Raw genomic sequence first — 14,492 nt, forward strand, 5'->3', positions numbered from 1 at the left:
CTACTTGCAACGCTCGTTCTAGCAGCTGTATCTAGATATGCTTCACCTTTCAAGCCATTAATGTTTATATCAACAGTTGGTACATTTCGACCTATTACGGTGGTTTGTATAGTGTTAAAATCGAGTTTCTCGGGGCTACGTAACGGATTTTTCTGATTGCAGTTTGAACAATTCGACCTGTAGTACCCTGGTGTACCGCAACCATAACAGCTAAAAGCGGTTTCTTTCATTTTCTCTGTGGTTTTATTTTCGGATTCAATTTTCTTAAAACAGTTTTCCACGGAATAATTTTTCTTTCTATAGTAGGAACAACGAAGGGGAATTTTGCTGGTCGAGTTGCTGGCTAAGTCAACAGCTTTATAAACTTCTTTGTTCTCACCAAGTAGCAACTCAGCTTCGCGAGCTTTGTCTAACAGGTCGCAAATGTTTCTACACTACACTACAAAATACGCCAGTCGGGTTTCGGCGGAGAAAACACTTTGCGAAGCAAACCAATAAATATTTCCGCTTCCTCCTTCACACCTTGCCGCCATGACGAAGAGGTAAACTTAACAGCGCTCGTTCGTCCGATATGTTTTCCGCATCTTTGTATACTAAAATGGTCGCTGAGAAATCTTCATTTTTTCTGGTGTTCCTTCCACCATTAAAACGTACGCTACATTTACTAAAAGTAGCCCTAGTATCTTGGTTTACATGGAGGTTTCCTAGCAATTGCCTGAACTGATTTTCTGTTAGCATTACATTCGATGGATTATTAGTACGGCCGACGTTAGCATTAACATTGGCGTTCGTGTTAGCTTGCCTTTGGCTGTTCATAACATTGGAACTCGCAGGCGCATTTCCGGTGTGATTAGCGCTTTGCTTAGGCACATTAACAATTTGCCTTGCGCTTTCTATGTTAACATTCGCGTTGGCATTAGCAGCATTGGCATTGGGGTTAACATTACTTGCATCTGTTTCCATTTTCACTTCGATCAGTTCTGCGTTTAGCCTGGGACTTTTTCTTCTCATGAAACCAAATCAAAGCCTTAGTACCAAGTGAAACCGACCGATTTTAATTTTAACAGTGATGGTTTTTATCGATTCTAACAGAAGGGTGAACACTGTTATGAAATCCTAACAGGAAGTAGTTAAGCCTGAGGGTATGCAACGAAGATCTCGGTTGCGTACCGCAAGAATGTGAGTATGCCCAAAACAGTTTTAGAGCCTCTGCATGTGCTGTGAACAACAACAACAACAACCAAACGTAACCTGATTCGCCTTGGCAGTTCTTCGGCAACAAACCTCGTGAATTTGCCCAAGCAGTCTTAGAGCCTCTGCACGTTCTTTGAGCAACAACAGCAACAAATAAGTGCAGCTCTGATTCGCTTTTGAAGGAGGTATTTTAGCAACAACAACAAATAAGTGCAGCTCTGATGCGCTTTTGATGGCAGTTTTTCAGCAACAACAACAAACAAGTGCAGCTCTGATGTGCTTTTGATGGCAGTTTTTCAGCAACAACAACAACAGCAATGGTATGAATATTCGTATCCACAACACAGCAATACGACTCAACTGGACTTAAGAACCCGCTGATGTCCGCAGAAAACCAGATTTCCAGAATCGTTGCGATGGATTTGTTTTCCGCTTTTTACTGCAGTATATTAGGACAATGTTATCTGCTTTTGTCATTAGCCGCAAGAGCCAAAACTTGTCTTCAAGCATCTAAATGATTTTCGCAGCACATTGTTCGCAGATTAGGCTTCGAAATGCCGTTAGTGGCAATTTTTTCGAAAATTTTAATTAAAAAGTTCGCGATTTTAGTTGGGCGCCAGATTTAGAGAAGTAGTCTATCCCTAAGTTATTCGCACATTCGTGTTTAATAAAGCTAGCCACTGTCTACCAGTGTCTAAGCTTCACTAAGCACGATGACTGAATTTTAAAATAAAACGCAAGAGGTGTCCGAAGTAGATCATGCGTCTTTATTAGTCGCTGTACGAATGAAAAAATTTACATTGGAGTATGATCTTAAATAACTAAAATTGCAACGATGTGAAACAAAAAGGACAACAGTTAAAAACATTAGCAAAATTGAGTACAAATGTGGTGGATTTTGACATGATCAAAAGAAATTGAGTCTAATTCAATGTTAAGTAACATAAAGAAATAGTACAGCTTTAACCCAAGCTTTCAACAAAAGCTTTTAACAGAATCTTTTAACAAAAGATTTTAACATAATATTTTAACAGAAACAGGGTTAACATAACGAATAACATGTATAAAAGATAGTATAAGTATATAAGTGAGCATGATAATGAATATAGCATGCGTGCTTCCGGATACAGTCCTACATCCTAAAAATAAGAAATCTCAAAAAATTTAATAATATGAAATTCAAAATTTGGAACTTTCGTTGTTTTCTGAACCTGCAAAAATATTCAAACTTGCTGTGACTTTCAACTGTGTAAAACAATACAAATTCGAAAATATAACAAAAAAAGTAAAAATTGAAAATTAAGTACATAATTTCAAAATTTGGAAAATTCAGTGAATTCGAAAAACTGATAGGCCTACTTAAATAACATAATATTTCGTGCTTAACACACTGCTAAAATTTCAAACTCAAGTGAAATTTGACACACTTTTTCCATGAATAAAAATTTTCCAAAGCATCCATTCATTAGGTTTGTTCCCCAAGCTTCTCGAAGTAATTTCGAGTTACATATACGCGCTCCGCAAGTAAGTTTTCGAGTTTCTTTGATATACGCTCACAGTTTGAACTTTGATCGAATTTTTCTACAAGTAGCTTGTGGGACAAACCTGTTGTATATTCTTGTAATAATATTTCACGATATTCAATTGAATATTATGAAAATACATGTTACACAGTCTTGGGGAGGGGGGAGGGAAATTTCCCCACTTTCCCCTACCTCGGTCCGCCACTGGTTTTCTTACTGGATGTGATTAGAGGTTTACGCCGACAGGCTTTGCGGCGGCGCACAGTGCCGCGACTCCATACAAATGATGGACAAAAATAGAAGGAGTGGTCAGAATTGGCTGAAACTTCACACCTAGAAGTATTATGCCCCTCGGTTTTTCTGTACCGGTTACTCATTTTTCTTGCATTTTTATATGAAAATAGTCATTGTGGACATGTGTTGATATAAGTGGAAGGAGGCATCAGAATGGGCTGAAACTTTACACCTGAAAGGACTATATCACGGCAATTTAAGAAAAAAAAAAACGTTTTTCAGCATCTGTTACCATTTAATTAAAAAAAAATTTTTTTTTACAATTTTATAAAAATGTAAAATAACTCATAATCATCGTAGACATATGTTTATAAAAACCGAAATAGTATTCAGAACTTGTTGAAACTTTACACCTAAAAGGACTAAGCCATGCTTATTTCAAAAATGAAATCGATTTTTCGGTACCGGGTACCCATTAAAAAAAAAAAGATTTTTTTTACATTACTATATGAAAGACAAATAAGGCATAATCATTGCTGATTGTGGTGTTTACGAAAACAGGAAGGAGTCGTCAGAATTTATTAAAACTTTACATCTGAAGTGTCTATATTACTCTAATTTTAAGAAAGTAATCGGTTTTTTTGTAACGGGTACGCATTAAAAAAACACCGAGTTTTTGCACATGATTATTTAAAAATGAAATATGGCATATCATTGTTGCTAAGCGTTCAGAAAAATAGTCTTAATAGTCAAAATTCGTCTAAACTTTACTTCCTAAATGAATACATTATGGTAATTTGAAAAATTAAGTCGGTTTTCCTTACATGTTAACCTTTAGAAAAAAAAATTCTTTTGATTTCATTTAAAATAAAGCATAATCACTGTTAAGTAAGTAAGTAATAATAGCTGTTATATGGTAATAACATATAATATGTTAATAAAAACCGAACTAGTTGTTATAATCACTCAGTTTCAGAGTCCTCAGAAGATTCAAATGATTCCATGCTTTTGTCTGCTTCGTCACTTTCAACAATGTATTTATTAAAGCTGAGATCAGAACCCTTTAAATATTTGTTTCTCTGTTTTATATTTCTTTTAAATGCAACTAATGGATCTGACGATAATATCAAACGAGTCATTAAATCCGTATTGCTTTGTACTCTTCCAGTTTTTCGAGAAGCCGATATTTTCTTATGTTTTTGTGTGAACATTCTAAGGCTTCTTCTGATAATGAACCTGATAAAATAGGTGGAAATACAGATTAAGAAAATAAATGAAAACATAGCTTTAAAATCATTACCTATTGGTAAATCAAAGTATTTAATTACGTCACATCCATGTACTAAAACTTTATGCACTGAACTTGGCATGTTATACCAACCATAATTTCTAAGGTATAACTCTCTTGTTTCGTTCAACAAAACACTAAACTCTTGGGTTTTTATTTGTTTTCCACAAGAGAGGACTCTTAGCACCAGAGAAAAATTATGGATTAGAGACTTATCCAGACGAGTAATTTCTGCGGCAACGTCAATATTTTCAAAAAAAACGTCGAGCTGTGTTTCCATCATTTGTTGTTCCAAACCCTTGCTTGACTTGGTCAATTATCAAACCTGTTTTAATTTTGAACTCTTTTTGGATACGGGCTTTAGTTTCAATAAATTTAGCCTTATTTTCCATTCTGACTTGCCATGTCTTAAAAGGCAGACGGTAGGCTATGTGTAATAGACATTCAAAGAATCGAATCCAGCAATGGAGGGTTGATAACCCAAATTTATAATGATCTGGATTTGGTATTTTGTTTTGTTCAATATTATTCATTTCTGTTGGGCTTGCATGACATATGAAACATCTGCTTGAGGAATTGGTGTTTGTTAAAACATTAGCTACTGCACCGTCAATCATAGTGCAATCCATGATGTAGGAAACTTCAGCAATTCCCTTCTTATTTTTAAAAATATCACATTCCAAATCATTAATCATCTGAATTATTTTATTATATTCTGAATGAATTACCGCCTTTCCTTCTTTCGTATAAACGAATTTCACTGGTCTACAGAACAGCGTAGAAGAGGGAGTTCGGTTGACCCATATTTCATTACCTGATGAGGAATCGATGAGCCTTAAAATGGAAAAAATTTGGAAAATAGAGAATAGATACATAAGAAAATAATTGATTTTATACGAACTTAAGTGGTAACAAAGCAATTACGAAAATAAATTCATCTGAGAGGTCTTCCGCGGAGAATTTTTGCTTATATCGACTGTGGCCAGAACTGCCATCCATTCCCCATTTACATATAAGTGAAAGTTGGCCCACTGGGTGTTTGTCTGCACAAACTTCTAAGATGTGTTTGGATGTAATATGTACAAGAGCCTTTAAATTAACTTCTGCTCAAGTTTCCGTCGCTTCTATATGTGGTACTAAACTTTGTTTTAATTGGTTTAACGCATACGTGCTTGGGAAAAAAATCCGCATGTATATTGTTAGCAACTTTGCGTAGTCTATTATATTTTTCTTCCGATAAATCTAAATCTAAACACAAGGCCAGCGCTTCAAAGGGTTCAAGACACTTCTTTATAGTGTTATCAGGCTTCGTTTCATTTTTTGTTACTTTCCGTGCTGCATAAGTAATTTCTTCCGCACTATGTTCTTCAAGTATTTTACTAACCTTTCGCAATTTTGACTTTTCTGAAGCTACCGAAAACTCTACTTGCGGTCTGCCTCTTTTTCCCGTACTGGTGCTTGGTATCTGAAATTTATATTCAATTACAATCTTTCACACTACAAAGCATACCTTAAATACATTATCGGGATCTTCAATTTCAAAGACTACCCATTGGAGCCAAGAAGAGTTTAAATTAATAAATCGCTCTTTTATATAGACAGCTTCCTTCCACTTTCTGCTCATTTCAGCATTGAACTTATAAACTTTTTTTCTCACAGCATCTCTATCAAATTTAACATTAGTTAACTTTTCACAAACAAAAGAAAAAGTGATTGATATTCTTTCTTTAAGGGGTGTTTCTAACCATAAATCTACCAAATCACTATTTATAATTTTAATTGACATTTTTATTTATTTATTATAAAAGTTTTACGTTTCTGCTTTTGATACTTTATTTTGAAGTGAGATAAACAAGTGCTGATTTACCTGCTGCGCTCACTTGCTTTCACACGTATATACTTATGTGCATTAAGGTGGTTAAAGTTTATATGAAAAAATGTTATGTTCCCAAAACCGTTTGGCTTGTTCAGTATATTGTTACGCATACTTAATGCACTTTAAATTTCAAATTTAAGAAAAATCGGTTAATATTAAAGGGCGCCCATCGCTGTTTTATATTTTAAATATTTGTTTTTTTGTGTAAATGGGTAGAAAAAATATGTCAAATACAATTTATTCATTGCTCGCGTTGAGCAACATTTTCCACTAATAGTAAAACGTTCAAATTTTTGCACAGGTAATGTAATTAGTTAGGTGAACAAAATTATAAAAAGACTCAATCAAAAAAAAAAAAAAAATATAAAAAAATTGGACCTCCCTGATGTGCATACATTTGTACTATCATTTTCGCAAGCTGTTTTTGTTTGCTGCTTAAGCAAAATAGTACTCTTTATGCAGATGAAGAGTAATAGGTATGTTATTTATTTTTATTTTCTTTTTGTTCGCCTTTCGTCTAATCATTGGGCGCTGTAAGGTGTCTCGATTGCATTTATTTCCTTACCCGAATTGGTTAACATATTATTTGTAAACTGGTGTCATTGCTCTATATATATATGTAAATCTTCGTATACCTTTGTTTTTGGCTCCCATACCGTGGTGCATATTTAAGTACTTTAATTAGCTGATAATTTTTTTCATTTCAAAACACCCTGTACCTCTTAATTTTTTTTTTGCACTTTTAGCTTTAATTCAACACCTTATTTTTGAAAAGCGAACCAAAAATTTAGATCTTAGGGCATTCAGAAAAAGTATTGTAAATATAGATCAGCTAAAATAATACCAAAAAAAGGCATTTAGTCACTTTTTCAAAATTGAAAATTTTCAAATATTGGAAAAAGTTGGAAGAGATTTCGATTGTTTCTGTTAGAAGAAGGTCCAAACTACCATAACCAAAAAAAAAAATTCACGAACTTTCAAGATGTTTTTTTTTTGTCTCCAAAGTTTATCAATTTTCGGATTTTGGTATGTTTAATCATATATTTATTTATTAATAAAAAAAAAATATTTGTATAAATTTTTTTTCCATGAACCATACATTTTTTGGTTTGTCGCATATATCTTTATCAAAGTGCAAAAGTTGATCTTGCTAGGAATAAAAATGTATTTTTAACAAATTTTTAACTGCGACCACTTTTATGTGCGAATCGCCGAAATGAAATGGTATGTAGAAAATAGGTGTACTTTGAGGGGGTGTGTGAGGCTGAAAGTTGTTTTTATCACAAAATAACTTATAAACTTCTCTTAGTTGGAGATTTAGCTGTAACTTGACATCAAAACATCTAAGTTTCAAGACAGTTGATTTTGTATTTTTGTCCACCTTCGCGGCACTGTGCGGCGGCGGGATCAACTTCAAAAAGTCCGGAAACGCCGGCGCTACTGCCCATAAGGTAGATTCCAATGAGCCATGAGGCTTCTAATCTTATCATGTTATCAGATTATAATTCTATTTACTTCATTTATTGAATTCAAATGTTGAGTGAGTGCTGCTGATGGATGGGCGAACAGAAGAAAGTCTATATAGTATATACATTAGGTTTCCCATCGAAAGTGCTTTTTTTGAGAATTTAAAGACCCTACCCCCTAATTTGATTCGTTTTTATGAGAAATATTACTGCCTATTTTTATAGATTTTTTAAAGACCATTTAGAGGTCGATTAGGTCAGAAAATACGATTTTCTAGATTCATGAGTTTTTGAATGACTATTTTTGAATGAATTTCAAAGAATTTTTTAAATTTTGAACATCGATTTCCACAATTTGAAAATATGTAGTACTAACGTACAAAAAAAACAATTTTGCGATGGGCACCCTAATATACATACATCTCTATGTACTCTACAAATCCGTATGTACTATTTCAATTTAAAGAAAAAAAAAAAATTTAAAGGTTAAGTTATTGGGGTAATTTATGTCGCTATCAATAAATTTTTGCAATAAGCTTATCAACCGTTATGTTAAATTACGGAGATCTTACGATTTTTTGCGGGTTATATATTGAAAATAAGGTTGGCCTACTTTTTTCCAAAAGATTAACCCGGCAACTCCCACCAGAACGGGCCTTTTTGACCCACTGTTTGAAAAATGGCTTATAAATGGTTAAAATTTCCACTAATATATTAAGCGCCAAATTTTTCTAAGGAGATCAGAATGTAATGCAAAATAATAGTAATTTTTAACAAAAAGGTGGACTTTAACTCTGTGTAGAAAATATTGCTATGCGTAACGTAATTTTCACACAGCCACCTAGTTCTTGTGTACGTCTGAGGGACCCCAGAATAAAGTAACTGACGAATGTAAACATTAGCAAAAAATGTGTTTAAAAAACACATAGAAAAATCAACTAGTCTTTGTTTTATCTCCATTTCTGTTAAAACTGCTTTCTGAGATATTGGCATTAAAGTTTTTGATGTGTTATAACTTTCTTGTTGACGTAGTATATAAAAAAGTAGTATTGTTTTAGTATGGAAAAAATTGTCTACTGCGGAAAAAATCGTCAGATTACCAGTATTCGACCCTAATTTATGTATTTATTTATATATAGTATTAGTCAAATGAACAATAAATTCTTACTGACTACTGAACAATTTTACTTAAAGACTTGTTAAAGTAGCCTAGTAAGAGGCTACGGACTATTGCATGAGGTAGTGCCGGATCAAGATTTGGAACCTTTTTTAACTCTTGAGGGCTCTTGAGAGTGGAGCAAATTTAGCGTAATTATACTTAGAAAACTCCACGTAGAACAATTGAGAATGGCGTAGATTACTAAAAGGGGCATTGAACGCTATTTGTTCTAAAAGGGTTGAGCAGTCAACGGAGCTGTTCATAACATTTGCAACAAAAGATCAATCGAGAAAAGCAAACCTTTGATATAAGGGCTTTAAAGTCAAAAGCTGACAACAAGATTCGTAAGGTCGTATAGGTTCACTGAAATTCAGTGAGCGAAGAGCCGATTTGATGAAAACCTTTTGAATTCGCTCTATTCGGCTTATATGCGACATATGTTCTCCAAATAAAACAAGCATAGTCAAGTCTAGATCTTACTAGCGATGTATAAAGCAACTTCAATGTGTACAGGTCCGTAAACGCAGAGCTGTTGCGACGGACAAAAGCCAACATGGCATATGATTTCGAAACAATATAATTAATATGCGTTGAGAAGCTGAGTTTCGTATCGAAGTATACACCCAAGTCCTTTACTTCAGCAACATATTTGAGGGAGACCCTAGAGATATGATAGCACGTTGAGATAGGAAGTTGCTTTCTCGTATTTACATTCAAGTTAAAACGATAGTGAACGTACCAAGACACAAGATTATCGAGTTCCGACTGAAGAACAAAGGCGTCTTGCAAGTCTTTTATTATTGAGTAAATCTTAAGGTCGTCTGCATATGGCAGAAATTTAGAAGTTGCGAAACAAGAGCGGATGTCGTTTATAAATAATATAAATAACAAAGGTTCTAGGATGCTGCCCTGGGGCACGCCTGAAAATGCAACAAAAGATTGGGAGGAGACATTATCTAAGGTTACAACACAAAGTCTGTTACTCAGATAGGACTTAATGCATTCAAGCAAAGTTGAATGGAAACCTAAAGCCGAAAGTTTGGAAGCTAATACTCTATGTGAAACTCTGTCGAAGGCTTTCGAAAAATCTGTGTAAACACAATCTACTTGATTCCCTTCACGAAAGGCAGCGAAACAGTCGTCAGTAAAAACAGCAGGTTTGTTACTGTTGACTTACCTTTGACAAATCCGTGTTGGTTACAGCAGATAAGACCACTATTTAATTGCGAATGAGAGTTTGTCTTTAACAACAATCTCGAAAATTTTAGAGACCGTGAATAATTTCGAGATAGGTCTATAATTACATACGTCGTTTGGCTTTTATAAATTGGGGTATAAATTGGGGGGTAAAAACGCCAGATGTTAGGGACTTATTGAAAATAAGCGTTAGCGGCTCAATCAGGGAGGAGCACTTTTTGAAAATAATCGCCGGAAGTTCTTGCGCGTCCATTTGTTTGGAGAATTTTAGCGATTCGATGCCTCTACTAACGTTACAAAAAGCGAACCGAAAGCCAGTGACGAGTCGGTAAAGAAACAATCATCGAAAGGTAGATCAGCATCGGACACAAAATTGGCACAAAAAAACTCAGAAAAAAGATTAGCCGCATCAACAAGAGTGGTCGCTTGTTTATCGCTGTAGAAGACGGAGGAAGGTATGCCAGAACTTGAGTTTTTAGATTTTATATACCTCCAAAAAGCTTTTGGGTTATTTTTGATGTTGGATTCATAGATTTTAATGTACCTATCATGTAAACGCTTATCGAGGGCGTTGAAACTCTTACGGTAACGCTGATAACGTTCAAGGTACAAAGTGTGTCCGGGTTTTTTGAACTTTTTGAAGAATTTACTCTTCAGTTTTATCAGACGTCTCAACTCTTTTGTGTGCCATGGTAATTTATAGGGTTTCCTAGTGAATGTGGGGATTAGATCCACGCAGAGATCAAAAACACGAGATTTAAATGTGGTGAAGGCTTTGGTGGTATCCATTTTAGTAAAAAGCGTGTTGCAATCGATTCTTAGCAATTGTGAATTAAGCTTATTAAAGTTGCATAGATTATAGTTAAAAATAGGTTGCAAAGTACTAGGCAATGGAGCAAGGAATTCGTAGAATTGGAGTATAATTTCTAAAGGAATATGGTGGGACCTCCGCGGAGAAATTGGTGAGTCACATACCTCCAGCTGATGATTTAAGTTGTCACTTAAATAAATTAGGTCTAAAAGTCGATTAAAATCGTTAAAATAATGATTAATTTGGGAAAGGCCAATACTTAAGAGACTATCAGTAACATAAAGTTCATTGACATTGCACACATTAACTGGCGTTAACACTGATGACACACATATGGTGATTCTTAACTTCAGAACTTAGATACTCTAAATTATCAATGTGACATTTATAAATCTCGTCATTACTGTTGGGAGGGATATACGACGCACACACGAACAGTTGGCCGAAAGAGCCCCGCACAGTAACGCAAAGTTGATCCAGGGGGAATCAGAATTAAGTAACTGAACTAAAGATGCGCTGAATTTTCGCTGTGTAGCAATTAACACGCCGCCTCCTCTGGAACACCCAGTTTTGATTTCGTCTTTATCTTTCCGGAAAACACTGTATAGGTTTGCATCGAAGAACTCGGAATCGAAGAAGTTGTTATTTAACCAACATTCGATAATTACAAATACGTCATAATCTAGGTGAGAGCTTAATCAACGAATTATCTCTGCTTTGGTCTTCATACCAGATACATTGTGAAAATATATTTTTAATTTATGCGAAGATATTTCAGCCGCTGTGTTTGAGTTGACGGACTTACTTTCCTTTGAAAAAAAAAAGAAAAGGACGCACGGTGACGTTAGCGAGCCAAACTTCCGGCAATAGCAACTTATCAAACGAGTTTTCCGGTACCTCAAGCTTGAAGTTGACACGTTTTAAAGAGTCAGTTGGCGCATCCTTTTTAATAAGTTTAAAACATGATAAAAGATTCTTTTCGATTCCGGAGTGTTTTCCAACATATTCAATAATATCAACAGAGCTGACAGATGGCTTAAAAGATGATAAATGAAGCCACTTTAATGGAACGGCCACATTAAGCTCAGCATTAGAACTAGATCCAACGACACGCAATTCACCTCTCTTATTACCGGCCTTGGCAGTAGTTTTATGCCTTTCACTGTTACGAGCGAGAGACATTGATTGTATCGAATCAGTTGCATTAGATATAGGGGTAGAAGGATTAGCAAGCGAAGAAATTTCGCCACTCCCTAATGTAATGTTCTACTCTCACCAGCCCGTGATGCATCGAAAACTTCACGCGCGTCAACAGAGGCGTATTATATACACATTTCACCCGTAGCAGTGACGTTAGTTGGCGTCGATGCCGACGCAGTAACACTAGCATCAGTGGGAAACGAACGAACGCCCAGAGACGAAGAAGATGGAAATAAGAGAGGACGATAAGCAGCATCGGCCGTAGAGGCAGTGATCGGACTTCTACCACATTGTGGTAGATCTGCCACTTTTTTGAGCATCTACCACACAAGGTCTGAAATCTACCACATATTCGCGTTTTTGAGTAGTTTTATTTTTGCTCGACATTATTTTCTTAATTTTAAGAGCAAAAATTGTCCAACACTAAACACCAATAACAGGCAGAATGGGAGGATAAAATAAACTAAAATAGTAAATTTTCTCAATATTCAATTTTTCGACAGGAAACGTTTTTATTGTGTTAAATTGCAAAATATGATTTATAAAAAGAATTAATAGCGAAAATTTTTAAAAAACGGTGATTTTTGTGAAAGTACTAGCAAATTTCAGTGCATTTAAAGTTTCTAAAGCGTTGTTTACTTTTACTTGCGAATTGTCAAAATCGGCAAATCGCAAGTAGCGGTTTTTGGAACGTCCCACATTTATTCGCTACATCGTCATGTGATAAAAAGAAAAGTTGGAAGCACTCCGAAAGGTTTCAGAAATCTTTCAAAATATGTTCGAAAAATATCTTCATATGGAAGGAACTGCTTTACACTGTCATGGAAAAAAATTGCCAAAACTCAACGCATTTTTTAGCAACTTCAATCTTGCACTTTATTATATAAAAATTAGCCTTTTTTGGATTCTAATTAAAATGTTTGCAATTTAGGTGAACCCTTGCAGAATTCTTTTAATTTTTGTACAAAGTTTGATCCAAAACCTGAGACCTACCACATTTTTTTAAAATCTACCATATTTTTTTCCAGATTCTACCACACAATTTTTTTTAAGTCCGATCGCTGCGTAGAGGCACTAATCATATCAGCATTTATAATGTTAGATGAAATGGTTAGCTTACACGATTGAGAGAAATAGAGATTGCGCCAATCGCGGTACCGCTAATCCGCTCTTTGCGATTTTGATAGAATCAGCTGGGTGCGTGACGTCATCTTGGTGCAATTGTTGATTGTGAGCATACGAAAAAACCAAAAAACTATTTTAATATTTGTGCATTAATACTTCTGCGTGGTTTTAAACAATTATTGAGACATTATAAAGCAAAATTAAGTGTGCCGTGGCAAAGTGTAATAGTAAAAACAAAAGGAAAGCTTGCGATTTAATCTTTTTTTTTTTCATTTCCCACAGACGCAAATCTGGCGAAAAAGTGGAAGCAGTTCTGCCGGCGAGGAGATGCATTAAACACCAAATCGAGCTATGTGTGCATGAGGCACTTTACTAGTGAAGATATTGAAAATAATACACAGTTCGAAATGGGTAACATATTGTCTATTTTCATATTAATTGCATTTAATATTGTTTTTGTAAATGCCCTAGGTGAAAAACTTCGTCGTTTAAAACGTGGTGCGGTGTCTACCATTTACGATGAAAATCTTGGGGATTCCCAGCGTGCGGAAAGAGCTCAGCACAAGGAAAAGAAAAGAATTGTCAGCAAGTTACTTGAGCAGAGTGAGATTGCCGTTGCCACTAGAGGAAACAATTTGCATTTGTATAAAGTTTTGTAATAGCCTTACGTAAGCAAACCTTTTCGATATTTTCACGACTTCAACACCTCGCAAAGAGTTGGAAGCAAAATTGTAAGTTTTTAAAAGCAATACAGCACTAAAAATATTGGTTCATTGAACAGTTTTCTTTTTATTACATGCATATTAGAGAAACATTAAAGCAGTGCCCGCCAAACACTTTTCTGGGAAACGAACTATATTCGGCCTTTCACATGTACATAATCGGCTTCTTACACGTACACAATCCGAACGTCAACAGAAAGAGAAGCAGAGCAACAAATTTTATTTAGTTGTATGCAAACAATAGACGAAGTAGGTTGATGACGCATTATTGTTGGATAAAGTAGGTACACTGAGCAGAATAAATGAATATTCATTCAAAAATTTTATAACACAATTTTTCGTACATACACCCCTAGAAATAGGTATGTATATGGTACCAAGTCGTGCTTTTTCTTCATATTAAAAGAACTTTGTGAATTATGTATTTTTTTTTAATACCATACTAGTCCTCAATTAAAACATACAATATGTTTTGTTATTTATCTTTTGGTTTAGTCGTTATTTTAAACTGTTCTTAAATGTCAAGTTTTACCTAATTTTAAAATAAATTTATATTAGATATATATATTTTCATTTTATTTCTACTTGAAATCAATGAAATTTTCTTTTAATATTCAGAGTGCTCGAAGCACGTTATCTTTTTTGCTCAGAAATCCACACTTAAATTATAAAAAAATAATAATAGTCTTTTACAATA

General features: G+C 34.7%; 1 protein-coding gene across 1 annotated transcript; it reads right to left on the minus strand.

Annotated features, from left to right (window-relative positions):
- Positions 1-4,490: 4,490 nt before the first annotated feature.
- Positions 4,491-5,246, minus strand: LOC118735298. The gene is made up of 2 exons (XM_036464974.1): positions 5,141-5,246; positions 4,491-5,073 (listed from the first exon to the last, which is right to left on the minus strand). The coding sequence occupies exons 1-2, from the start codon at positions 5,236-5,238 to the stop codon at positions 4,491-4,493; spliced, it is 681 nt and encodes a 226-aa protein (XP_036320867.1). The 5' UTR covers positions 5,239-5,246.
- Positions 5,247-14,492: the final 9,246 nt, after the last annotated feature.

This window comes from Rhagoletis pomonella, unplaced genomic scaffold (genome assembly GCF_013731165.1).
Source record: "Rhagoletis pomonella isolate Grant_MI unplaced genomic scaffold, Rhpom_1.0 Rhpom_scaffold_00001, whole genome shotgun sequence".
NCBI lineage: Eukaryota > Metazoa > Arthropoda > Insecta > Diptera > Tephritidae > Rhagoletis > Rhagoletis pomonella.